The 27,022-nt window shown below is 33.2% G+C and overlaps 2 protein-coding genes, 5 non-coding genes and 1 pseudogene across 7 annotated transcripts; all 8 read left to right on the plus strand.

The window, feature by feature from the left end:
- On the plus strand, positions 1-1,941 carry LOC120213379 (cytochrome P450 71A1-like). The gene is made up of 2 exons (XM_039211551.1): positions 1-909; positions 1,330-1,941. The coding sequence occupies exons 1-2, from the start codon at positions 1-3 to the stop codon at positions 1,939-1,941; spliced, it is 1,521 nt and encodes a 506-aa protein (XP_039067482.1).
- A 1,198-nt stretch (positions 1,942-3,139) lies between these two features.
- Positions 3,140-4,327, plus strand: LOC120213033 (F-box protein CPR1-like). The gene has a single exon (XM_039211182.1). It carries the CDS (start codon positions 3,225-3,227, stop codon positions 4,314-4,316), a length of 1,092 nt encoding a protein of 363 aa, XP_039067113.1. The 5' UTR covers positions 3,140-3,224; the 3' UTR covers positions 4,317-4,327.
- Positions 4,328-7,885: 3,558 nt separating this feature from the next.
- TRNAP-UGG lies at positions 7,886-7,957 on the plus strand. Its single transcript has one exon. It is a non-coding gene; the product is annotated as a tRNA-Pro (tRNA).
- Positions 7,958-8,064: 107 nt separating this feature from the next.
- On the plus strand, positions 8,065-9,182 carry LOC120213380 (annotated as a pseudogene).
- Positions 9,183-10,019: 837 nt separating this feature from the next.
- Positions 10,020-10,091, plus strand: TRNAC-GCA. The gene has a single exon. It is a non-coding gene; the product is annotated as a tRNA-Cys (tRNA).
- A 2,044-nt stretch (positions 10,092-12,135) lies between these two features.
- Positions 12,136-12,207, plus strand: TRNAP-CGG. Its single transcript has one exon. It is a non-coding gene; the product is annotated as a tRNA-Pro (tRNA).
- A 1,813-nt stretch (positions 12,208-14,020) lies between these two features.
- Positions 14,021-14,092, plus strand: TRNAP-AGG. Its single transcript has one exon. It is a non-coding gene; the product is annotated as a tRNA-Pro (tRNA).
- Positions 14,093-25,158: 11,066 nt separating this feature from the next.
- TRNAP-AGG lies at positions 25,159-25,230 on the plus strand. The gene has a single exon. It is a non-coding gene; the product is annotated as a tRNA-Pro (tRNA).
- The last annotated feature ends 1,792 nt before the right edge of the window (positions 25,231-27,022 follow it).

A 27,022-nucleotide genomic window follows, 5' to 3' on the forward strand; every position in this document is an offset into this window, starting at 1 on the left:
ATGGAGTTAGCCAATTTAGCTAAACTCTTCATCAACCCATTGTTTCCATCTCTGATTCTCCTTCTACCCCTTTTAATTTGGCTCAAACTAGCAAAAAGAAGGAATCATAATTTGCCCCCATCACCCCCAACGCTACCAATCATCGGCAACATCCATCAACTCGGCAAACTCCCCCACCGCTCTCTCCGACACCTCTCGAGGAAACATGGTTCCATCATGCTCCTGCAGTTGGGGTACAATCAAACCGTAGTGGTTTCTTCAGCCGACGTGGTTAGAGAAATTGTGAAAAACCATGATATTGTCTTCTCCAACAGGCCAAGAACCACCGCCGTGGACATATTGTTCTACGGATGCAAAGACATGGTGTTTGCACCCAACGGCGAGTACTGGAGACAAGTTAGGAAGATGAGCGTCGTCGAACTTTTCAGCCACCGGAGAGAGCACTCGTTTCAGTTCGTCAGAGAAAAAGAAGTCGAAGTTCTGATGGATAAAATCCGCGGTGCTGCTGGTGGTAAAGGAGAGTGTATTAATCTCACGGAAATGCTTATGTTTGTGATGAGTAACATTGTTTCTCGATGCGTTCTTAGTCACAAAAGCGAAGAAGAAGAAGATGGGTGCAGTAAGTTTGGGGAGATGGCGAGGAGGTTGGTGATTGTGTTCGGGAGTTTTTGTATCGGCGATATGTTTCCTTGCTTGCGGTGGCTGGATGGCGTTACCGGATACATTCGGAGTTTGAAGGCATTGTCTGGTGAATTCGATGCGTTCCTTGATGAGGTAATTGAGGAGCATAGAGGTGTTGAAAGTGATGAAGATGTTAAAACGGACTTCGTCTCTACCATTATGCAGCTTCAAAAGAATGGCATGTTGGACATGGACCTCTCTCAAGACAACATCAAAGCCATCTTACTGGTTATTCATCACTATTTCCCTTTGTTTTCTCTCTTTCTTTCTTTCTTTTTTCACTTTTACCTTGCAGCCAAATGCTAAAAAAAATAAATCAAATTAACTATTTAGTTAAACGATAGAGGTATTTTTTTAGTATTTTATCTTTAAAATATCTTTAATATTTGATTAAATAATTATTTGACACATATTTTGTTTCTCAACGTTTTATTTTAGGATAAAAAATCTTTCAGTTAATGAAAATTATGTCAACAATGATTAACGCTAGAACACTTTGTCAGGTATAATGATTAACGTTAAATGATATTTTCTAAGGTATAATACAAAAAAAATCTATGATGTTTAACTAAAAAATCTATCATTTAAAGTGACACAATTATTTAACGTTAAGACATTTTTTTAACATTATGTCCTTGATAATGTCAGGACATGTTTTCGGGAGGAACTGATACCACCACAACGACAACAGAATGGATGATGGCTGAACTACTAAAGCATCCAAGTACCATGAAAAAACTGCAGCAAGAGGTAAGAAATGTAGTCGGAAGAAACAAACCCAAGGTGGAACCAGAAGACATGAGTAAAATGAACTACTTAAAATGTGTAGTCAAAGAAACTCTAAGACTCCACCCACCTGTTGTTCTCGTCCCTCGAAAAACATCAGACCCCGTTAAAGTCGGATGCTTCGACATTCCTTCGGATACAACAATCCTGATCAATGCATGGGCCATTCACAGAGATCCCCAATGGTGGGAAAACCCAGAAGAGTTCATCCCTGAGAGATTCGAGAATAGCTCCATTGATCTTCAAGCTCAAGATTTTCATTACATACCTTTTGGTTTTGGGAGAAGGGGTTGTCCAGGGATGTCGTTTGGAGTTTCTTCTGTTGAGTATGTGATGGCTAATCTTCTGTATTGGTTCCAATGGGAGTTGCCTGCAGGTCAAACTGCTGAGAGTTTGGACATGGCTGAACACAACGGACTTGCGGTCACCAAGAAAAACCCTCTTCATGTTATACCTATCTCTCTTTCGTCTTAATAGTTTTTAAGATCAAAATGTTATGTAACGTCCTAATATGCCATAAAATCAGATACAATCATAAAACAATTTTTAAGATGAAAATGCTAAGTAATGTCGTAATATGTTAGTTATTTGTTGAAAACAAAATTGTTGCAAAACAAATTATTTGTATTGAGAATAAAAATAATCGAACAAAAATTGTAAAAGGGATGTCGTTTTCCAAGATTAAAATAATTATTTAATATTTATAGAATCAGTAAAAAACAATCAATAACAGTACTCTTTTCGAAATCGAAAGGAGGATTATTTTACTCGAAAAATAGTTTTTGGTATAGCTCAACTGGCCAAAGGAACAAGAAAGAAGAGTATAAATGGTTTGTTTTTCTTACTTATAGGAATGACGGAGCGATAAATAGATAAAATTCCTAATAATAATTACAAAATATTTTCAATATTTTGTATCAGTCAACAATAATAAAAAAATAAATTACTGATAAAATATTTTTTTCAAAAAAATTATCCAAAAATTCAACACACACGATTATGTGTTAAATAGGTTTAATATTATGAATTGCTATTTAGATGATATTAAGCATGATATAAGTTGTATTTAAACTAGGGTAAGTTTAAATAAAGTTTAAGTATATTTTGTAGGTAAAATTGATCATTTGGTACATATGATATTGATACTACAGATGAAGAGTATCGATACTATACATCAAATTAGAATTTTAGTACATCATTTTAATATCCATATCTTAACTGAGTATCAATTCTGCCTCTCGTGATATCAATACCAATTCTTAATATTAATATTAAAATATAATTCGATATTTTAAATCATTGATGAATGTTGATACTCTTTTTTTTTTAAATTATTATTATTCCAATTTCCAAGACTTCGTCAATATCAATATCCATCTAATAAAGAATATCTATACCCATTTAATAGTATATGGGCTTTATGATACTACACAAGATCAACACGAAATTGTATATTGTAAAGAAGTTTTGAAGAAAATGTGAGCTTGACGTGATTTACACGCTGGAAGCCATTGAAACTCTCCGCTCTCTTGTCTTTATTGTCATTATTTTTTCATAAATATAAAACTACACATCAATTAAAATATTCACATTTGCATAAGCCGATGACCAACTCGATTAAACAATGACCTTTCATCAATTAAAAGACACATTTGTATAAGCCGATGACCAATTCGCTTAAACAATGACCTTTCTTCCCCAACTTTTTCTCGTTTAGTGTTGATCTCTGATAGAAAAGTCCGTTGCCTGAAACAGAAATGGCTGCTTTCCCCACCGATGTAATCACTGACATACTTTGTATGCTTCCGGTGAAGGCACTTACTCGCTTCCGATTTGTGTCAAAGTCATGGGATTCTCTCATAAAAGATTCTAATTTCGCCAAACTCCATCTCCATCGCACCTTCAAAACCAACAACAACGTCAAGCTTGTTCTCGACACTCTTACAGCTGATGATATTGATGATGACAAAGCCTATTCAGTCGACTTCAACTCGCTAGTCAACTTGGAGCAACTCCCTCGCCCGTTTCCATCTGGAAGATCCGGGTTTTCTTCTAGGATATTTGGTTCCTGCAATGGTTTACTTGCTGTATACCATGTGGAAGCAGGAATTGCTTTGTGGAATCCATCTACAAGAACATGCCATTACCTACCGAAATTAACGATGGAAGATGTGGTGGAGAGAGATCACGACGTTCTCGGATTCGGGTACGATGTGTTCGGCGATGACTATAAGGTGGTGCAGATGAAAGCATCTGGAAAGTCGGTTATGATTTACAGCCTGAAAACTGATTCATGGAAGAGGATCAAGGATTGCCCTTATCAAATTCCTTACGGTGAGAGACAAGACTGTGCATATCTCAATGGTTCCCTGCATTGGGTAGGTGATGAAAAAGACAGATATTTCGGGGGAAGATTGATCTTGGGTCTTGATCTTGGGGTGGAGGAGTTCCTTCAAGTTCCTGAACCCGACATCAGTTCCAGGAACTTTAGGTACAAAAATGTAGGGGTGTTGGGAGGAAGCTTGTGTGTGTTCCGGGAGTATACGAATTGTTATGATGAAGATCATATCATTTTGTGGGTGATGAAGGAGTATGGAGTTAAGGAATCATGGACTCAACTCATTTATCTATCCCGTGAAGAATGTCGGCTGACAAACATATTTTATACCAGAGCCATAGCATATTGTAGGAGGGGTGATCGAATATTGTTGGACGATGGTGGTCAGACAGCATGGTTCGATTTGGAGAAGCAAACAGGGCGGATTCTAAGTATTGCAGGTGCTCCGAGACGCTTTTCTGCAATGATTTTCGTAGAGAGTCTTGTTTCTGTTGTACCAATTCACCATTGATTCAATCAGTTGTTTCTTTCTACATCTTGTCTTATCTGTTAGGTTTAATTTTGAGTCATAAAAAATGTGAGCTTTTATTTCATCACTGAGGTAATAATTAGTATTGAAAATCCAATAATTGATGTTACATACCTCTGTTACATACCTCTGTTATGGCTAGAGATACAACGGAACTAGATAGATAGATTAGAATTTATAAATAATATATATTAAATATTTTATATTTTCGATTAATTCGGGTAATTCAATTAGCTAATTCAGTTAAAATTAAAGTTTAAATACTCTTAAGGCTAAGTAATATATAAATAATATATATAATATATTAAAAGTTTAAAATTTTCAATTAGTTCGATTAACCGGCCAATTTCAAACCGAATTAATTGATAACCGAAATTTAAAAAAATCATTAATCATTAACCGATAGATTAACCGAAAAAACTTCAATTCGATTAATTAAATCAGTTTTAGCGGAAGTTTGAACAGCCGTAAGGATAAAAAAGTATAAATGGATAAATCCTTAATAATGAATACAAAGTATTATTTTATCATAAAATATTTTTAATATTCTATAACAGCAAATAATGATCGAACATAAAATACTAAAACATATTTTTGTCAAAAATGACAAGCATGTGATTACGTGTCGAAGACATGAACACAAATATGAATATAAACCGGACCTAATGGATGACAACAATAGCGTGCGTATTGGGTCTTAATTCCAACCAATGTAAGGTTCTCTTTGCATCATTAACAATATTACAACGCAACAAGCCTTTAAATCGCCTGAAATATTTGATGAAACACTTCAAATGACCTGCAACGGTTCATCCTGGTTTATTTACATATTCATCATCATAGAATTTAGCTGCAAATAATAATAAAATTAATGAATCACCATTTCATAATTTTCGTTCTTATCATATAAATGCATATTATCCATCTTACCTTTAACAAAAGTTTGTAGATTTTTTATTATCATTTACGATATCATGTTTCCTACCGATGTATGTGATGAAACATACAATGTTATACCTTCAACACATGAAATGAAAAGAGATTAAAATCAAGACAATGTTAAAAATTGAAATGTTCCACTGTTTCAGTTTAGCTGTAACTTATATCAATTAACGGAATATTTTACAAACCTATACATATAGTTTCGGTTCTTCTCTCCTTTCTTTTATTCCAATTTAGCTTGTATCCTTTGCAAGGGATGTGTACTGCTGTCCTTCTCCTATACTTGACAGCTAGTTAATTAATTAATTTATTATTATTTATCTCACGGTAAAATCACTCATACAATGAGGTAAAAAAAATTTAAATAAGGATTATCAAATTTTATTTTCTTGAGTAGGATGTTTTATACAATGGATCGAAGAAAAAAATTTAAATAGAGATTAGCTAACCCTTATTCCCATATGTAATGGGGTAAGGGGGAGGTAGGTTAGTAGGCTGCCCCAACCAACGCCAGGTTGAGAATAGCTTTAGTGTGAGACCTCCAAATTATGAATTGCCCACCGTAGAACTCGATCCCACGACCTCAAGGTTAAGAACCTTGTACTCTACCAACTGAGCTGGATAGGCAACTACCCTAGACTAGAGTGAATCCGGCACTACTTACACCCACCATAAAACTCAGCCAAAAAGCAAAAACAAATGATTCATCTTTCTCAATTAAAAGTTCAAATAATTTATGATACCAAATCAAAATAAATATGAAATCAAAACTAAAAATTTAATCTTACGAAATCATCAAGAATAAAATACAATATTATATTTGCGAAGTATGTTTAAACCCATTAATGGAGATTGCCTAGATGGTGGTTGTGATCTTCCAAGAATATATGTTTGCTCTTGTTGTAAAAAATTTATGGGATAATACTAATACAAATTAACCTATTTTTTAGACCACTACCTCTTTATATAATCTGATTATTAAATCAGATTATAAATATTTATAATTTCACCCCTCATCAAATTATAAATACAATTTACGATATCTACATTTTTATATACACAACACTTTAATACCTATATTTTAAAATTCTATTTTTATAACTCCTTTTATGACCTTAGATTTTAGTTTTAGCTTTTTAGTACGGTGATAGAGCATTTAATTACAGATCAAGAGGTCACCGGTTCGAACCTGGTGGTTTGGCCCTTTGTTTTGATTTTAAGTTTCTAAGTCCCCCTTATTTCTTTCCCATATGTGAACCTAATAATTCATATTTTGTTCTTCCTAACCAATATATATATAGTGCTTCTAACATGCTAATTCTAGTTGTCAAAGCAAATATGTTATTGATGTCTACAAGAAAATAGTAAATCTTGTTTTGAGCAAAAACCAATAAAAAGAATGTAGCCATAAATCAAGAGTTTAATACATTAGACCTGCCATAACCAGTCGATATTTGATCTACAGGGCAAACAAAAACAGTATATTTTTAATAAGTTTCTACATAGATGCCTAATTGTCCTATAAGCTTATCTTTATCGTACTATTCTATTGCTATGTATTAGAAGTTTTTCTCTGTATAACTTGCATATGTAAATCTAAAATTGTATGAACTAGTTTACTAGACACTGTAAGTATCAAGATTGCACATTTGGTCAAGTGGTATGATTCTCGCTAAAGATGCTAGAGGTTCTGAGCTAATTCTTGGAATGCCTCACTTCTTGTTTCCTTTTAGAGGTACGGCTCACAATGAGTATCAAAACCGGGCATTTGGTCTAGTGGTATGATTCTCGCTTAGGGTGCAAGAGGTCCCGAGTTCAGTTCTCGGAATGCCCCTCCACACTTTTGTCTACACTCAAAGTGTATGATCAGAGAATCTGATGCAAAGTCAACTTTACAAGGAAAATAATATATATATATATATATATATATATATATATATATATATATATAGAGAGAGAGAGAGAGAGAGAGAGAGGATTAGTCCTCTCAGAAGTCAGATCCATTTAGTTCCCTGATAAGAGATTCCAGTCAACAGTTCCTTTCTTGTACCCTTTAATCTTGTATAAATAAAGGGCAATCAATTATTCTTAAATTTGATCTAAGAGTCTTCAGATATAAAAGACTGTTAAGAGGTCTTCAGATCTAAGCACATATTAGCCAATTGACATTGGAGGAGCTTTGATGAATAAAACATTTATCACAAGAAAAACAAGTGAAAGAGAAGTCTCTCTGCTCTATCTTTTTACCAAACATAATACCTCATTCAAATATCTCTTTGTGCAATGACTATATTATACAGAGCGGCAAAGCACTACAAAGGCGCAGAAACTCATCAAGGCAGGATTCGTTTCAGGATCCAAACTAGAATTACAAAATGGATTAAGCTGCTAAAGTAGATATCACCGCTACATATTGCATCATAATAGACTTCATGATTCAGTTTACTGATCAGTCAAGAACTGCCTATGTATCCAATAAGAACATATTAAAATCCATTAGTTTAAGAACTCAGCTAGTATTGTAACAGCAGAATGGCTTACAAGTTAGCAGCGAATCTTGCAAAAACTAGCTACTAATTAAAGAGAAGTTGAGTAGGAGCATCGAGTATGGGCATTTGGTCTAGTGGTATGATTCTCGCTTTGGGTGCGAGAGGTCCCGAGTTCGATTCTCGGAATGCCCCACAATTTATTTTTTAACTTTGAAACGTAAGTCGATTCGAGAGGAATCCAGCCCAAAGTCAACTTTCAAAGAATTGGCTGCGCTATACAGTCTGGCCAGGCCCTTGCAATGCAAAGGTGCAAACAATATACTTTGGCATTCAGTTCGCAGAGTCCAGCAAACAAAAGTTTTTAGGAGACAACCTTCAATGTTAGTAGCAGTAATTATCCTATATCATCTTTAAACTAGCTTAAGTGCTTCACTTTTCTACAAGGAGGTCAACCGATTGCAGCCTATTTCTTTTGATAAAGTCTCCCAGCTTGAAAGGTTTAATATGATTTGTAATGGATTTGTGAGGTCAGGTCGCTACTCGGATCTTAAGAATCAAACGGGCATAAATGATCTTCAAAAGGTAAGTGGAAAAAAGTGGACAGTTGAGAGAGACTGAGCGCAGCTGAAGCAAAGCAGCCAAGGTTTTGTCGACAAGTACGAAGTGATTAGAATGGTTAGAAAGAATCGATTTCTTTGGCATGACCATTGGCCTGTTAAGGACCATGCATGGGTCTTTGAGTGTCTTGTTTTGGTTGATGAGACTGCAAAAGAAGATATAGTCGTCTCCAAGATTAGACAAGTCGGACGAAAGCTTAGGAACAAAACCAAAACAGTCGAAAACAATATCGATGTAGACGGTTCTTCACCACCATACACTCTTTAAGTCCTTATGTAGCAGTCTATATGAGGGTAGAAATAGATTGGATGATTCATTGCAAGAACTTAGAGAAAAGATCAGCCGAAAACAAGGCAAGAACTTAGAGCAAAGAACTTAGGAACAAAACCAAGACAGTCGAAAACAATTTCGATGTAGAGGGTTCTTCACCGCCATACACTCCTTATGTAGCAGTCTATATGAGGGTAGAAATAGATTGGATGATTCATTGCAAGAACTTAGAGCAAATATCAGCCCGATAAACCAGATTTGTAGTAGCGAGCAAGAGATTATGCAAAGAGTGGGGAATATTGCGAGCTTAGAATCTCCCACTGTTCTTTATCTTGCTGTTGCTGATAGCCTTCTTAATGATTCTTCGATATTGGATGGTTGGGAAAAAGGATTGCTTCCTTTTGAGAAGAACTTATGGGTCGATGGAATTCACAAGAAGCATCTGTATCTGATTCAATAAGCAATTGACTATGAGGTGTGTTCAAGAGTTGATATATATATAAAGAAGGAAAAAACATGTGGAAATTAGAGAGTTGAATAGTCAAAGTAAAAAATGTTTAATTTAAAATGACATGTCTCGCTCTGTCAGTAAATTAACTGATGAGTGGCCGAAAAAGTTCAATGTATAAAGTTTAGTTCTTAAATTGAAATTTTTTAAACATGAATGATCGAAATAAGAGTGAGAAGAAAATTGAGTGATAATTTGTGTACTTTACCCATATACTAATTGAGGGAATCAAATTTGAGGAGCAGACATAAAATACTATATGAATAAAATGTTTATGGAAAAAAATAGCTAAAGACAAGTCCCTATATTCTAAAGTATTTTTTTAACAACATAAAACCTCATTTTATTCTTTTTGTTCCATAAAACGGAATGGCAAAGCAATACAGAGGTGCAAAACCTACAAGGTGGGTTCATTTCAGGATCCTAACTAGAAACACAAGATGGGTTTAGCAGCTAAAGTAGAGAGCGCCTCTAACATATTGCATCATAATATACTTCAAGATTCAGCTGCAGAGCCCCATAAACAAAAGTTTAGTCCGACACAACATTTAATGATCAGTCTAGTACCACCTATGCGTCTAATAAGAACATATTCAAATCATTATTTTAAGAACTAAGCTAGTTTTCTGACTTCGGAACAACTTACTAACAAGATAGAGAAAGGTTGTTTCAAGCACTACAGGAGGGCATTGGGTCTAGTGGTATGATTCTCGTTTTGTGTGTGACATGTCTTGGGTTCAGTTCTCGGATTGCCCTTATCTCATTAAGAGGCCACTGGTTAGGCCTTATATTTCATTTTCTAACTCCTTTTATGCCTTTAAGGTTTTATTATGGTTGTTTTGTACACAAATATCGAATGGGTCTATAGCTCAGTGGTAGAGCATTTGACTGCAGATCAAGAGGTCACCGGTTCGATCCCGGTTGGGCCCTTTTTTTATTTAAAGTTTCTAACTCCGCCTAATTTCTTTCCCATATATGAACCTATTATTTCATATTTTGTTCTTCCTAATCAATATATATAGTGCTACCTAATAACATGCTAATTCTAGTTGTCAAAGCAAATATATTATTGATGTCTACAAGAAAATAGTAAATCTTATTTTGAAGCAAAAACCAATCAAAAGAATATATCCATAAATAAAAAATTCAATAAATTTCTAATAAATCAAAAGTATAATACATTAGACACTAGACCTGCCATAACCAGTCGATGGTTGGTCTGCAAGGCGTACAAAAAAGGTATTTTCTAATAAATTTCTACATAGCTGCCTAATTGTCATATAAGCTTATCGTTATGGTCTATTCTATTGCTATTGTATTAGAAGTTTGTTGTAGAATTTGCATATCTAAATCTAAAACTGTATAAACTAGCTTCATTACTGGACATAATAAGTATCAAAATAGAGCATCTGATCAAGTTTATGATTCTCGCTAAAGATGCTAGAGGTTCAGAGTTAATTCTCAGAATGCCTCACTTCTTGTTTCTTTTTAGTTTCCTTAAATTCATATGTATAACAGCATAATTGTCCTGTTAGCTTATCTTTATGTCACTCTATGGCGTACTACTATGCATTCTAAGTTTTTCATATAATTTGCATACCTAAATCTAAAATAAAGTACAAACTGGTTTAATCACTAAACATGGTATTTGGTAAAATTCTCACTTAGGGCGTGAGAGGTCTTGTGTTTATAACCGGGTATCTGGTCTAGTGGTATGAGTCTCACTAAGGGTGCAAGAGGTATAAGTTCAATTCTAGGATGATCAGAGATCTGATGCTCAATAAACTTTACAAGTAAAATAATATAGAGGCCTAGTACCAAGATGGCTTTGCAGAGAGTAAAATAAAAAAACTCTGCTGTTGTCAACAGTTTCTTTGTTGTACCTTCTATATTATTGCCATCAGAAAATGAAAATCTGACTTAGTCCTCTTCAACAAAGGGTGTTGGAAAAATATACTACTGCAAAACGACGCGTTAGCACTGACTGAAAATATTAAATAAAATAATCAATCAGAATTATAACTGTGTCGTGGTAATCCACTACCTTAGAAGCAAATTCACCCCGATGTGTGTAATCGCTATAATAGACGAACAACCCCCTGAGGTTAACACGGCTCTCCAATAATTCGTACACCCGAAAACTGGAGTGCACTTGATGGTATTGCTCTTCTTTCAACTCAAACAACACTCAAAAGAAAAGAGTGTTTCAAAGCAAATGTTTGTTTGGGATATCTTAAAGTGAATGAAATTGCCCACTATTTATAGGCTAAATAGTAAGGGCAAAATAGTCACTTCCAAATCACAATTTAATTCTATTAAACATATAATTAAAATCCTTTAAAAGACAGTTACAAATTGAGCATTACCAACATTGGGCACCCAATAAACAGAAGAATGTGCATTTGAAGAGCATGTCTAAAAATCTTACTCTTTGTTTTCTTAGAAAACTTCAAAGTATCTGTATTGGGAAGTACGGTTGCCCGAAAAAGCCCAACCAATTCTTCTTACCTCTGATCTAAAAGTCTTCAGATATAAAAGGCCCGCCTAGACCCTCCCAAAGGAGGGAATCACATACATAAGCATGTAGAAAAACAAGTGAAAGAGAAGTCTATATGCTCTATCTTTTTACCAACATAAAACCTCATTCAAATGTTTTTTTGCAATGACTATATTAAACAGAGCGGCAAAGCACTACAGAGGCGCAGAACCTCATCAGGGCAGGACTCATTTCAGGATCGTATCTAGAAGTATAAAATGGATGAAGAAGCTCAAGTAGATGATCATAATAGACTTTAGGGTTCAATTTACGGATCAGTAGAGAAATGCCTATACATCCAATAAGAACATGTTTAAAACCATCAGTTTAAGAACTCAGCTAGTATTCTAACAGCAGAATAACTTGCTAACAAGTTAGAAGAGAATATTGAAACAAACATATAGTAATTAAAAAATGGTTGTAATGAGAAGCAGATATGGGCATTTGGTCTAGTGGTATGATTCTCGCTTCGGGTGCGAGAGGTCCCGAGTTCGATTCTCGGAATGCCCCAACCTTTTGACACATGACATTATTTTTTCATAAGCATCAATTTATTAAATAAAATAACAGTGAAACTGCTACAAAAATACAAGTCTTATCGAAGCCAATATACAAATATATTTTCTATACAGCTAGTTTATACCTCAAACAGAACAGAAGTGGCTATTAACAATATCATTTCTTAAAAAATAGAGCCTATCATATTAATTCTAACATATTCTTTTATGAGTTCCAACAGCTGACCTATATTCTTCTTTGTTCGCCAAACTACTGGTTATTTCCCTTAAACTCAAATGCATGATCATAAAATCTACTACTACGTCAAATTTTCAAATAAAATAATGAGAGGCTTGGTACCTTTAGATCCATTGGGTCCTGACAAGATTCCTTTGCAGCGAGTGTAAAAAAATCAAATCTGTCATGTCTTCAAAAGTTCATTTCTTCATGTACCTTATAATAGTATCAAAGGGATGCATATCTGATTCCGCATTTGAAGAGCAAAGCATGGGTATGGACTCCGACTCCTCGAGTGAAGGGCGCGCTATTCGTCATTCATTTATCTCAAAAGTCTTCGAATGTATCTGCCAACAAAGGGGAAAAAATTTGAGGAGCACACTTCAAATACTCAATGAATAATGTTTATGAAAAAAACTAGCTGAAGACAACTCCGTACATTCTAAAGTATTTTTTTCATCAACATAAAACCTCATTTTATTCTTTTTGTTGCATAAAACAAGAGTGGCAAAGCAATAAAGAGGTGCAAAACCTTATCAAGGTGGGGTTTATTTCAGGATCCTAACTAGAATCACAAAATGGGTTTAGCGGCTAAAGTAGATAGCACCTTTAACATATTACATCATAATAGAGTTTAAGATTCAGTTGCAGAACCCCACAAACAAAAGGTTAGTCCGTCGCAACATTTAATGATCAGTCTAGAACTACCAACTTATCTAATACATATTTAAAACCATTATTTTAAGAACTAAGCTAGTCTTCTGACTGCAGAATAACTTATTCACAAGTTAGAGAGGTTATTTTAAGCACTAAAGGTGGCATTTAGTCTAGTGGTATGATTCTTGCTTTGGGTATGAGACATATGAAGTTCTATTCTCGGATTGCCCTTAGCTCATTAAGAGGTCACCAGTTTGAACCTGGTTGGGCCCTATATTTTTTTATTTTATTGTTCCAACTCCTTTTACGCCCTCAGGTTTTAGTCATAGCTTTTTGTTACAAAATTATTAAATGGGTCCATAGCTCAGTGGTAGAGCATTGACTACCAGAGATTTAAATAGCGTTCGCGGTCACGTTTTCAGTCGCGTCGCGTTTATCACAGTTGTGAATATAACATATGTTATTGCGGTCATTGTGGATATCGAGATCGTAAATTTTTTTTCAAAGGAGCTGTTTTTTTTAATAAAAAACCTGCTTTTTAAAAAAAATAAAATAACGGAATAATAGAGGAATAGCTATCCGCTATTGCAACGATTGGCCGCGAACCGTTAAATTACGGCCGCAATCCGCCGCTATCGGTGTGATCCCGCTTCACACCGATATTTTCCGCAATAGCGGTTTCGGACACCGCCGCAACCGCGATACCTCTATTCGGCCGCTATTTGAATCCCTGTTGACTACAGATCAAGAGGTCACTGGTTTGAGCCTGATTCCCTTATTTCAATTTTATTTTTCTAAATCCCCCTTAATTGGCCTGTTAGCTTATCTTTATGCCTGATTTAATTACTAAACATGGTATTTAGCATGACCTGGCATTTGGTCGAGTCGTATGATTCTTACTTAAAGTGCAATAAGTCAAAATTTCACAACCGGGCATTTGGTCTAGTGGTATGATTCTCGCTTAGGGTGCGAGAGGTCCCGAGTTCAATTCTCGGAATGCCCCAAACGTTTTCCTTTTTAGTTCTTTCCCCCTTACACTCTTGTGTATGATCAGAGAGTAAAATAACAAAATTCTGCTGTTGTCAACAGTTTCTTTCTTGTATCTTCAATTTTATTGTCATCAAAAAATGAAAATCTGACTTAAACCTGTTCAACAAAGGGCACCCAATAAACAGAAAAATGTGCATTTGAAGAGCATGTCTAAAAATCTTACCCTTTGTTTTCTTCGAACTTCAAAGTACCTGTATTCGGACGTAAAGTTGCCCAACAAAGGCCAATCAATTCTTCTTACCTTTGATCGAAAAGTCTTCAGATATAAAAGACCTACCTTAACCCTGCCAAACGAGGGACTCACATACATAAGCATGTAGTCAACTGATATTTGAGGAGCGTATTTAAAATGCTTTAATGAATAAAACGTTTATCACAACAAAAACAAGTGAAAGAGAAGTCTCTATGGTCTATCTTTTTACCAACATAAAACCTCATTCAAATGTGTTTTGTGCAATGACTATATTAAACAGAGTGGCAAAGAAGGCATGATTCATTTCAGATCCTAACTAGAATTAAAAAATGGATTAAGCAGCTTAAGTAGATATCACCTCTACATATTATGTCATAATATACTTCAGGACTCAGTTTACTGATCAGTCAAGAACCTCCCATGTCTCCAATAAGAACATACTAAAAACCATTAGTTTAAGAACTCAGCTAGTATTCCAACAGTAGAATAACTTGCTGACAAGTTAGAAGCTAGACATTAATGTTTAGCAGAATCTTTAATTAAAGAGCTAGTAAGTATAAAAAGGTTGAGCAAAACACGAAAGATGGGCATTTGGTCTAGTGGTATGATTCTTGCTTTGGGTGTGAGAGGTGCCAAGTTTGATTATCGAAATGCCCCTCTCAATTTTTTGTTTATATATCCTGACTTACCATTTTGAAACATTAGCCAAGAGGAATCTAGCCGAGTTGCAGACACAAATCAAAGAAACAAGTAACCTGTATGTAATTTTTTAAATTGAGGGTTGGCTATTTCATACTTGTAATCCCGAAGTCTTCATATAAAAGAAATGGTTGCACTAAACAGTGGCCAGGACCTTGCAAAGGAACAAACAACGCTTAGTCAAAGATGGGATCATAGAGGATCCTTAGTATAATTACAAAATGTCTTTAGTAGGCAAAGTAGATAGAACTTATACCTATCCCATCAACAAAATACTTTGGCATTCGGTTCGAAGAGTCCTGCACACAAAAGTTTATTATGAGACAACGTTTAATGATCAGGGGACCATGGAACTAATTATCCAATATGATATTTAAACTAGTTGTTTAAGTTGTCATGCAGCATTCTAACAACTTGATTGACACTATGCATATAGTCATCAAACTGAAAGTTTATAAAGACCTTGAATAAAAGATCTGATAAATGAAAACTAGCTATTGTAAACGTAAAAAATGGGAACTTTGAGATACTTAGATGATTATAGCTCACTGTGAAAGAGTACAATTCTCGGAATGCCTTCAATCCCTTCTTTTAACTTTTCCAAATTTGACAACTTGAAATAATTGACCATAAGAATCCAGTAGAAATTCAACTTAAATTAAGTGCATTCTGCATAATATTATAATACCTAATGACGTTCAGATTAATTTGTATTCTGACAAGATACCTAACAAATGAGTACCAAAAATAAATAATTATATAAAAAGTAATCTGTACACCTACTTCTACTATTGTATTAATTGTCGATATGTTAACCTAATTCATGCAAATAATCAGGAAAAAGAATTAACTCTCTCCCTCACAAAATATATAATTCAGAGTAAATGCAAAACGTTAAATATACACTAAAAAGGTATAAATTGAAAACTCATATGGCGAGAAACTTTTACTTACTGTGGAGCCAAAATCTGCATGAGAAACTTTTACTGTGGAACCAAACTCTGCATGAACTTTTCGGTACACAAAAATTGAATGTGTCCATACCTCACTGGTAGAGCATTTGACTGCAGATCAAGAGGTCACTGATTCAAATCTTCCCTTTTTGATGTTATGTTTCTAATTCCCCTTATTTCTTTCACATATGTGAACCTAATAATTTTGTTTAGGGAGTTATTTTCTAATATATTTATACATAGCTGCATAATTTTCCTATAAGCTTATCTTTATGCCTACTATTCTATTGCTATGTATTAGAAGTTTGTTGTAGAATTTGCATATCCAAATCTAAAATCATAAAAACAAGCTTCATTACTAGACACGGTAAGTATACAAATTGGGCATTTGGTCAAGTGGTATGATTCTCGCTAAAGATGCTAGAGATTCTGAGCTAATTCTTGGAATGACTCACTTCTTGTTTCTTTTTAGTTTCCTTAAATTCATATGTATAATTGCCTAATTGTCCTGTTAGCTTATCTCTATGCCACTTTATAGTACTATGCTATGCATTCTAAGTTTGTCATATAATTTGCATACCTAAATCTAGAATAAAGTACAAACTAGTTTAATTACAAAACATGGATAATATCAAAACTGAGCGTTTGGTCTAGTTGTATGATTCTTGCTTAGGGTGTGAGAGGTCCTGAGTTCAATTCTCGGAATGCCTCAACCTCAAACCTCACTATTTTAGTGTTTGCCATACAATGGACACCAATTAAACAAAGGGCAACCTATTCTTCTTGCGTTTGATCTATAAAAGCCTTCAGGTAGGTATAAAAGGCCTGCCTTAACCCCTGCCAAATGAGGGAATCACATTTGAGGAGCAGCAGATTTATACTTTGATAACAAGAAAAACAAGTGAAAGGGAAGTCTCTATGCTTAATCATTTTACCAACATAAAACCTCATTCAAATGTTTCTTGTCCAATGAGTATATTAAACAGAGCAGCAAAGCACTACAAAGGCAGAACCTCAACAAGACGGGACTCATTTCAGGGTCCTAACTAGAATTACAAAATGGATTAAGCAGCTATAGTAGATGCAACATAATAGACTTCAGGATTCAGTTCACTGATCAGTCAATAACTGCCTATGTATCCAATACGAACATGTTTAAAACCACCAGTTTAAGAACTCAGCTAGTATTTTAACAGCAGAATAACTTGATAACAAGTTAGAAGAGAATCTTGAAACAAACAGCTAGTAATTGAAGAAAGATTGTGTTTAACATCAAAGATGGGCATTTGATCTAGTGGTACGATTCTCCCTTCGGGTGCAAGAGGTCCTAAGTTCGATTTTTGGAATGCTCCATTTTCTTTATTTTCAATGACCTGACTTACCATTTTGAATCATTAGCAAAGAGGAATCCAGCCTAAAGTCAAGTAGTCAACTTTCAAAGAATTAATTGTTTTTAAGACAAGAATAAAATAATGAGTAGTTGAAACAAATCAAACAAGCAATTAATCTGCATGTAATATTTTTAAATAAGGGTTATAGTTATTCCAAACTTGTAATCCCAAAGTCTTCATATAAAAGAAATGGCTGCACTAAACAGTGTGGTGGCCAGGCTCTTGCAAAGGTGCAAACACCACCTGGTCAAAGATGGATCATTCAGGATCCTTGTTAGAATTACCAAATGTCTTTAGTAGCCAAAGTTATACCTATTCCATCAACAAAATGCTTTGGCATTCAGAGTCCTGCACAAAAAATTTTATTAGGAGACAACGTTTAATGATCAGGGGCAATGGAACTAATTATCCAATATGATATTTAAACTAGCTATTTAAGTTGTCAGGCAGCACTCTAACAATTTGCTAAACACTAAAAATATAGGCATCAAAGTTCATAAAGACCTTGAATAAAAGATCTACTAACTATATTAAACATAAAAAATGGGAACTTGGACATACTCGGATGATGATATTTTTTTTGTTGACAAAACTCGGATGATGATAGCTCACAGTGAAGGCACTAATTTCAATTCTCGGAATGCCTTCAATCCCTTCTTTTAACTTCCCCAAATTTTACAACTTGAAACAATTGATCATAAGAATCCAGTAAAAATTCAACCTAAATTAAGTGCATACTGCATAATATTATAATACTCAATCAAGTTCAGACTAATTTGTATTCTGACAAGATACCTAACAAATGAGCACCAGAAATAAATAATATATAAAAAGTAATCAGTACACCTACTTCTCCTATATTATTAGTTGCGGATATGTTAATCTAATTCATGCAAGTAATCAGGAAAAAAAATAAACTCTCTCTCTCTCTCTATCACAATATATAATTTAGAGTAGATGCAGAACATTCAATATACACTAAAAAAGTAGAAATTGAAAACTCATCTAGCAAGAAACTTTTACTTACCGTGGAGCCAAAATCTGCATGAGCTAATGAATCGTATCTAGATGAGTCGTCAAGCTCCATAGCAGCCAGCAACTTATATATAGGCGATTACAGGTCAGTTCCCATGGCTTTTCGGCGGGAAAGACTGGCGATGTAGGAAAGGGTTTTGCGAAAAGTGAAGACTAGAGTAGGGTCAAAATGAAGTCCACAGCGGAAGAACGGTAATTTATGGGATAAAAGCACAATTGTCCATGTTAACTATTTTATTAAAAAAATAAAACGTTTTCATATTTTTATATTTAAATACAAAATTTTAAAATAATTAATTGCGTGAAAACTTGGTTTGAATGTGTCGTCATCGATTATTTGGGGGGGGGGGGGGAAATCAACTTTTAATTAGGGTCGTCATCGATTATTTTTAATGGAATAATATCGAACAATTTTAAAATTCGATTTGTATAAACAACAAATCATGATCAGGTTCAAGAAAAGATTATACATAAAGAATGTTAGATCACCTCACCAAAAATTGATATTTTAGAAAATATGTTATCTCGAAAAAAGAAATGATGTATGGAAGGTATGTCTTTATTGAATAAACTGCAAAAAGAAAATAGAAAATATTTATAACAAATAAATAATGCCATAATCATGCATATAACGACTGAATTAAATAATATGATAAAGTATGTTGTGTCACGTTTGACGAGCAATAATTAACAATGTTAATGATGAGCATCATTAAATTAATTTATAAAACGATAAATTATAAAGTAGAAAACGTATAACTATAAATTAATTAAAATTTTAAATGAAATTTAATTAAAATACAATATTTATAAAATATTAGTTTTTAGGTAAACTATATTATTGACCACCTAATTATTTACTCCTTTTACTTTAATCACCGATTTTTTAATTTTGTCAACCCGGTCGTCTAACTATTTAAATTTTGTCAATCAAACCACGTGTTGTTAAATATTAACGGAGGAGATGTAGTGGCAATCAATAAAATTTGTATAATTACACATGTAGTCCTCATTACTTACACATTCTATTAATTTGATCCTAACTTTTATTTAATTCAATAAATTTAATCCTCAATCCGATTGTGACATATGTCATTGTGTGATTGGATGTCTTTTTAATATATTTTTATTTAATAAATTTTCCATCCAATCAAATGGTGTCACATGTCACCCATTAAATGAATAGAAAATAAATTAAATTAATAACCGTTGTTGATAAATTTGAACCTAGGACGCAAGTCGGAAAACTAAGTGCCCTAACCACTAAGATGGACCACTAAAATTATTTAGTATACAGAACATAATCTATATAATTTATAATATAGTTAATGGTAATAAATGACCTTATAATGACTCAAACATTAAATAATTGAATGGTATGAAAATATAAATATATAAATATATATATATATATATATTATAATTGATTGATAAATGATTATGATTTAATTATATTTTAAATCACATTTAATGTAAAAATTAAAATAAAAGTAAATTTAATATGTTATAATTGAAATGTATCATTTTACATATTTTAAATTAATAAATTATCTTTATTGTTCTAATTTTATTGAACTGAAACGTATCATATCTTATATTTTAAAATATTATAACGTCGATCATATTCTAATCTTATTTAACAACTCTATATTAAGATAGACTAATTCAATAAGATCAAGTTTCCCATAAAATTTTCTTCAAATACATAATGAATAAAATATAAAATTCTTATTCTAACAGGGATTTAAACAAGTCAATGCATAAGTTAAAATGCTTACTACGATAAGCCCTCAACTATCAGGAAAATTCTAAGTAAACGAAGCTTTTCGTTATATTTCAATTATAATATATTAAAATTATTTTTATTTTTTCATTAAAATGATTGAAAATATAAATAAAATGCATTCACATATTAATCAATTATAATATTTTTGTATATATATCATATTATTCAATTATTCAATTATTCCTTGTTGGAGTTCTTATTAGGTCCTTTTTTCCTTTCTTTATTGCCATTAATTATATATATTATGTCGTGATAAATTTTTCATTTGAATGGTGCAACCCAGTGGTTGAGGTGTTTGCTTCCACTCCTCACATCTTGGGTTCAAACCCCAACAACAACGGTTATTGATTCAATTTATTTTCTATCCATTCAATTGGTGCACGTGTCACCTTTTGATTGGATGGAAATTTTATTAAATTAAATAAAAATATTAAGAAAAAATATCCAACCATATAATGACACGTGTCACCATCTGATTGAGGATTAAATTTATTGAATTAATTAAAAGCTAGGACCAAATTAATAGAATGTGTAAGTAATGAGGACTAAATGTATAATTATACAAATTTTATTAATTGTCACATCATCTCTTCCGTTAATAATTAACAACATGTGGCTTGATTGACAATATTTAAATAGTTAGGTGACCCGATTGACAAAATTGAAAAGTTGGTGGTTAAAGTAAATGGGGTAAATAGTTAGGTGGTCATTGTTTATAGTTTACCCTAAAAACTAATGTTTTATTAATATTGCACTTTAATTAAATTATATTTAGATTTTTAACTAATTTATAATTATACATTTAGTACTTTATAATTTCACATTTTATAAATTAATTTAATGGTGCTTGTCGTTAACGACGCTCATCCACGCTCGACGAACATTGTAGAATTTTTCTTTGCCAAAATAGGGAAATGCATATGAAATATACCACAAATGCTAAAAGTAAATAGAATGGGAAAAATGGCACATATCCAGAGTCATTTCGAATATTTTTTGGGCCTGAGCGAAAATTTGAAAATAAATCTTTATGCAATGAAAGTATATTCTTTTATTTTAAACAATTAATTTAATATTGTATTAATAAATTAATGAAAAATGATTAAATTTTGTCAAACATTATTTTCATTGTTTTGTTAAGAAAACACCTTAAATACAAGAGAATAAAAAAAATTGAATATGGGTATAATATGGATCTTCATTTTGAACAATATATAAAGAATGGTGTATTATTTTACCATTAGATTGAGATTGGAGAAAACTATACGAGTTAAAGAATATTAATAAACTTAAGCATGTGATTTAAAAAAAGGAATATATAACTAAATTTAATTTTTAATTAAATGAATTAATGAGAGAGACTGATAAAAGGATGGGAGATTAAGAATTTTATAGAATTGAAAAAATTAGGTACTCAATTATAAGGGTAAAAAATGAGATTAAAAAAATTAAAGGTCTCAATTATAAAGATAAAAATGATATTTAAAAAAATAAAAAAAACCTCAATTATAAAATATAAAATATTATTAAAAAATTAAGTACATAAATTATAAAGGTAAATAATAAGATTATAAGAATTAGAGACCTCGTAAAAAATGAGATCCTAAACAATGGCTCAGAGTCTCACCCTATTAGCCGGCTCTATACACATCGCATCGGCCCGTGGGTTAGGTCACAGACCTTACTCAAGTCGAATCCAACTCGATCTACCTATACTGGCAATTTTTCCTTAGCCCTATACTCGCCTAAGTTCTACTCTTTATGAAGCTTTGGGGTAAAATGATTCCTTAGCCCTGTCACCACCTTTTTAGATTTATCAATTAGGTCTTTAATTGATCAAATTGATTTATGACTAAACTCGATAATTTATTTTCTTTTAATATAATCCTAATCTATTGGTCTGAAGAAAACTGTAACCTTTTAGATTTACTTTCTCTCAGTCTAATCCTAACCTTGGTGGCTTAATAAATATTGGCCTTCATATTTTTAAATCAATCGAATTGGTCATAATTTAAAAGTGATTACTAAATTTTGGCATTAATTCTTCTGTTAACTTCATTTTGGTCCTTAATTCACGATGTTTCATAAAATTTATGGCCTAAGAATTTGTGATTAATTTCGATTAGATCCCAATTTGGTTCTAATAATAATTTTTTAACCATCGATTATTGATTATTTACATTTCAGTCCGTGGAGCATGTTTTAATTATTTATTTTTGTCTATTATTTATCTTTTGATACATTTATTATTGAAATTATAACTAACCTTCTCTTTGCTGTATTTTTAAAATGAGATAATATAACCATATTTTTTAGGTGTTGACTTATAGATCTTAGAAATAAAATGTTTTCGCAATGAAAAAGGGTTTCTCTTCAAGGTAGAAGAGAATTCGAATGTTCAGAAGTACAATCATAAATAGCTACTAAGTCAACTTTACAAATAAAATAATAAGAGATTTAGATCCTTCAAAATCGGTTTTATGACAAGATGTTATTGGGTGACTTCAGTGATTAAAAGAAGTGTTATTCTTCTTTGAGAACTTGAGTTTTAACAATTGCATTTACAGGGTGTGTGTTATCATTGGTTAAAAAAGATCATGACCAGATATTATCATGTAATCACCATAGACTCTGAATCTGTTAACAATGAGAAAACAAATTTGAGGAGCATATTTAAAATACTTGACGAATAAAAAGTTTATGAAAAAAAAAAACTAGCTAAAGACAAGTCCCTACATTCTATAGTGTTTTTTCTATCAACATAAAACCCCATTTTATTCTTTTTGTTGAACAAAACAGAGGTGCAAAACCTTGTCAAGGCTCGGGTTCGTTTCGGGATTCTAACTAGAATTACAAAATGGGTTAGAGAAAGGTTGTTTTAATCACTCATGGTGGTGGGCATTTGGTCTAGTGGTATGGGTGTGAGACATGACATCCCGACTTCAATTCTCGGATTGCCCTTAACTCATTAAAAGGTCACCAGTTTGAACCTGGTTGGGGCCTATACTTTTTTTTTTTTAACTCCTCCTATTCTCTCAGGTTTTAATAATGGCTTTTTGGTACACTCAGGTTAAATGGGTCCATAGCTCAGTGGTAGAGCTTCTGACTAAAGATCATGAGGTCACCGTTTCAAAGAGTCCTTTGATTTGATTTTTTTTGTTTCTAACTCCCCTTTATTTCTTTCCCGTATGTGAACCTAACAATTCATATTTTGTTCTTCCTAATCAATAGATGTATATATGTTATTCTTTCCTTGGTTTGCTAAGTGCTACTGACAAGCTAATTCTAGTTGTCAAAGCAAATTATATGATTGATGTCTACAAAAAAAAAAAAAACTTAGTAAATCTTGTTTTGAAGCAGAAACCATTCAAAAGAATATAATCATAAATAAATTAAAAATAGACTTCATCTCAATTGGTTCTAAATAATGTACATAAAAAATGTTAATTTCCAAACTGGGCAAGCTATTGCCCGACCTGTAATATTGTATCACCGGGAAGCATTAGACATTAGACCTGCAGTTTATATTTTGTCTGCAGGGCATACAAAAACAGTATTTTTCCAATAAATTTCTACATAGCTGCCTAATTGTCCTATAAGCTTATCTTTATGGTACTATTCTATTGCTAGGTTTTAGAAGTTTTTCTCGGTAGAACTTGCATATCTAAATCTAAAATTGTATAAACTAGCTTCATTACTTGACACTCAAGTATCAAGATTGCGCATTTTGTCCAGTGGTATGACTCCCGCTAAAAATGCTAGAGGTGTCTGAGCAAATTCATGTAATGCCTTGCTTCTTGTTTCTTTCTAGTTTCCTCAAATTCAAATGTATAACTGCCTAAGTGTCCTGTTAGCTTAGCTTTATGCCACTTTATGGTACTATGCTATGCATTCTAAGTTTGTTCATCTAATTTGCATACCTAAATCTAAAATAAAGTACAAACTTGCTTAACTACTAAACATGATAATATACAAAATTGGGCATTTGGTCTAGTGGTATGATTCTTGCTTAAGGCGCAAGAGGTCCTAAGTGCAATTCTCAGATTGTTCCAATTTTTTTTCTTTTTAGTTTTACTCCTTATTCCTTACACTCAAAGTGCATGATCAGAGAATCTCAAGAGTTTCCTTCTTTTACCTTTAATCTTATTGTCATCCGAAAATGAAAATCTGACTCAAACCTGTTCAACAAAGGGCACCCAATAAACAGACGAATATGCATTTGAAGAGCATGTCTAAAAATCTGTCTTCATTTTCTTCGAATTTCAAAGTACTTGTTTTCAGGCTTAATCTTGTCCAACAGAGGGCAACCAATTCTTCTTAAGTTTGATCTAAAAGTCTTCAGATATAAAAGACTATTATGAGCGTTGGCATCCATATCAAAGACCTGCCTTAACCCCACCAAAGGAGGGAATCCCATACATTAGACATTAGACCTGCCATAACCAGTCAATATTTGGTGTGCAGGGCATACAAAAACGTTATATTGCAATAAATTTCTACATAGTTGCCTAATTGTCCAATAAGCTTATCTTTATGCTACTTGATGGTACTATTCTATTGCTATGTATTAGAAGTTTGCTGTAGAACCTGCATATCTAAATCTAAAACTGTATAAACTAGCTTCATTACTAGACACTGTAAATATCAAAATAGGGCATTTGGTCAAGTGGTATGATTCTCGCTAAAGACGCTAGAGCTTCTGAGCTAATTCTGGGAATGCCTCACTTCTTGTTTCTTTTTAGTTTCCTTAAATTTAGAAGTATAACTGCGTAATTTTCCTGTTAACTTATCTTTATGCCACGTTATGGCGTACTATGCTATACATTCTAAGCTTTCCATATAATTTGCATACCTAAATATAAAATAAAGTACAAACTGGTTTAATCACTAAACATGGTATTTAGCATTTTGTATAGTGGTATAATTGTGACTAAGGATGAGAGAGATCCCGTATTCAAAAGTGGGCATTTGGTCTAGTGGTATGATTCTCGCTTAGGGTGCGAGAGGTCCCGAGTTCAATTCTCGGAATGCCCCATTCTTTTTTCTTTTTAGTTTTTCCCTTGGCCCTTACACTCGAGTGTATGATCAGAGAATCTGATGCTAAGTCAACTTTACAAGTAAAATAATATAGAGGCCTAGTACCTTCAGATCCATTTATCAACAGTTCCTTTCTTGTAACTGCAATCTTGTTGCCATCAAAAAATGCAAATCTGACTTAAACCTGTTCAACAAAGGGCACCCAATAAACAGAAAAAAATGTGCATTTGAGCATGTCTAGAAATCTTACTCTTTGTTCTCTTCAAACTTCAAAGTACCTGCATTCGGACGTAAACTTGCCCGACAAAGGCCAACCAATTCTTCTTACCTTTGATCTAAAAGTCTTTAGATATAAAAGACTTTCCTTAACTCTGCCAAAGCAGGGAATCACATACATAAGCATGTAGTTAACTGACATTTGAGGGGCAGATTTAAAATACTTTGATAAATAAAACGTTTATCGCAAGAAAAACAAGTGAAAGAAAAGTCTATATGCTCTATCTTTTTTCCAACATAAACCCTCATTCAAATGTCTTTTGTGCAATGACTATATTAAACAGAGAGGCAAAGCACTACAAAGGCACATAACTTTGTCAAGGCAGGATTCATTTCAGGATCATAACTAGAATTACAAAATGGATTAAGCACATCTACATATCGCGTCATAATAGACTTCAGAACTCAGTTTACTGATAAGTCATTAACTGTCTATATATCCAATAAGAACATATTAAAAACCATTAGTTATAGAACTCAGCTAGTATTCTAGCAGAAGAATAACTTACAAGTTAGAAGCTAGACATTAATGTTTAGCAGAAACTTAAAACAAAGAGCTAATTGTTGAAAGTATTGTTAAAAATGGTTTTCAAGTTTGGCAACCAACTTTGAAAAATTGGTTTTCAAAGTTTGGTAAATGTTTCTTTGAAAATGGTTTTCAAAGTTTGGTAAATGTTTCTTTGAAAAATAGTTTTCAAAGTTTGGTAGATGTTTGTTGAAAAATGATAATGGGATAATCACAATTAATCCCTAGGCTTTAGGGTATTTACAAGATTAAGTTCTTAAGTTTCAACTATAAATACCCTAGCTCATTTAACTTCAAATCTAAAATCCCAAATCATTTCTTTTTCCCAATACTAGAGAGTTTATTGTGAGTAGTGAGTGTTTTGTAAACACCTGTAAATTTTCTCTCTTAGTAAAAGATCTGCAGCAGTCCGGAGACGTAAGCACAATTGGCTGAACTCCATTATCAATTTTCGGGTATTATTTTTCCGCTTTTATTTCGCATTCTTACTAATCTGGTTATAGGGAAATTACTTGTACTCGGTTTATTTCCCAACAACTGGTATCAAAGCTTTTGGTTGTGAATTTTGTCAATTTTTTGTGAGGTTACTATTCATATGAATAGTGAATTTCGTGAATAGTAAAATTTTGTCGGCGATACGAATTTGTCGACGGAGGTGTTCTAATACACGGTGGTTTGCAAGAATTGTCAGAAACGATCCAAACGAAGCCAGATTCGAGTGGGAGCGATGGCTGCAGACGAAGGGATGGTGAAAATTGAAAAGTTCGATGGTGCGGACTTTGGCTTTTGGAAGATGCAGATTGAAGATTTTCTGTACCAGAAAAATCTATATCAACCTCTCTCAGGAAAGCAACCAGAGGGCATGAAGAATGAAGATTGGGCTCTTCTCGACAGACAAGCCCTCGGAGTTATCCGACTGACGTTGTCCCGCAATGTTGCTTTCAACATAGCAAAGGAAAAGACCACGGTGGGTCTTATGGCGGCTCT

This window comes from Hibiscus syriacus, unplaced genomic scaffold (assembly GCF_006381635.1).
Source record: "Hibiscus syriacus cultivar Baekdansim isolate YM2019G1 unplaced genomic scaffold, ASM638163v2 tig00110020_pilon, whole genome shotgun sequence".
Taxonomy (NCBI): Eukaryota; Viridiplantae; Streptophyta; class Magnoliopsida; order Malvales; family Malvaceae; genus Hibiscus; species Hibiscus syriacus.

Bases quoted from the DNA above. Each gene is read 5' to 3' on its own strand.
- LOC120213379 (XM_039211551.1), top strand. From the start codon at position 1: ATGGAGTTAGCCAATTTAGCTAAACTCTTCATCAACCCATTGTTTCCA. The intron at 910-1,329 runs GTTATTCATCAC...TGATAATGTCAG, and splicing joins ACATCAAAGCCATCTTACTG to GACATGTTTTCGGGAGGAAC.
- LOC120213033 (XM_039211182.1), top strand. From the start codon at position 3,225: ATGGCTGCTTTCCCCACCGATGTAATCACTGACATACTTTGTATGCTT.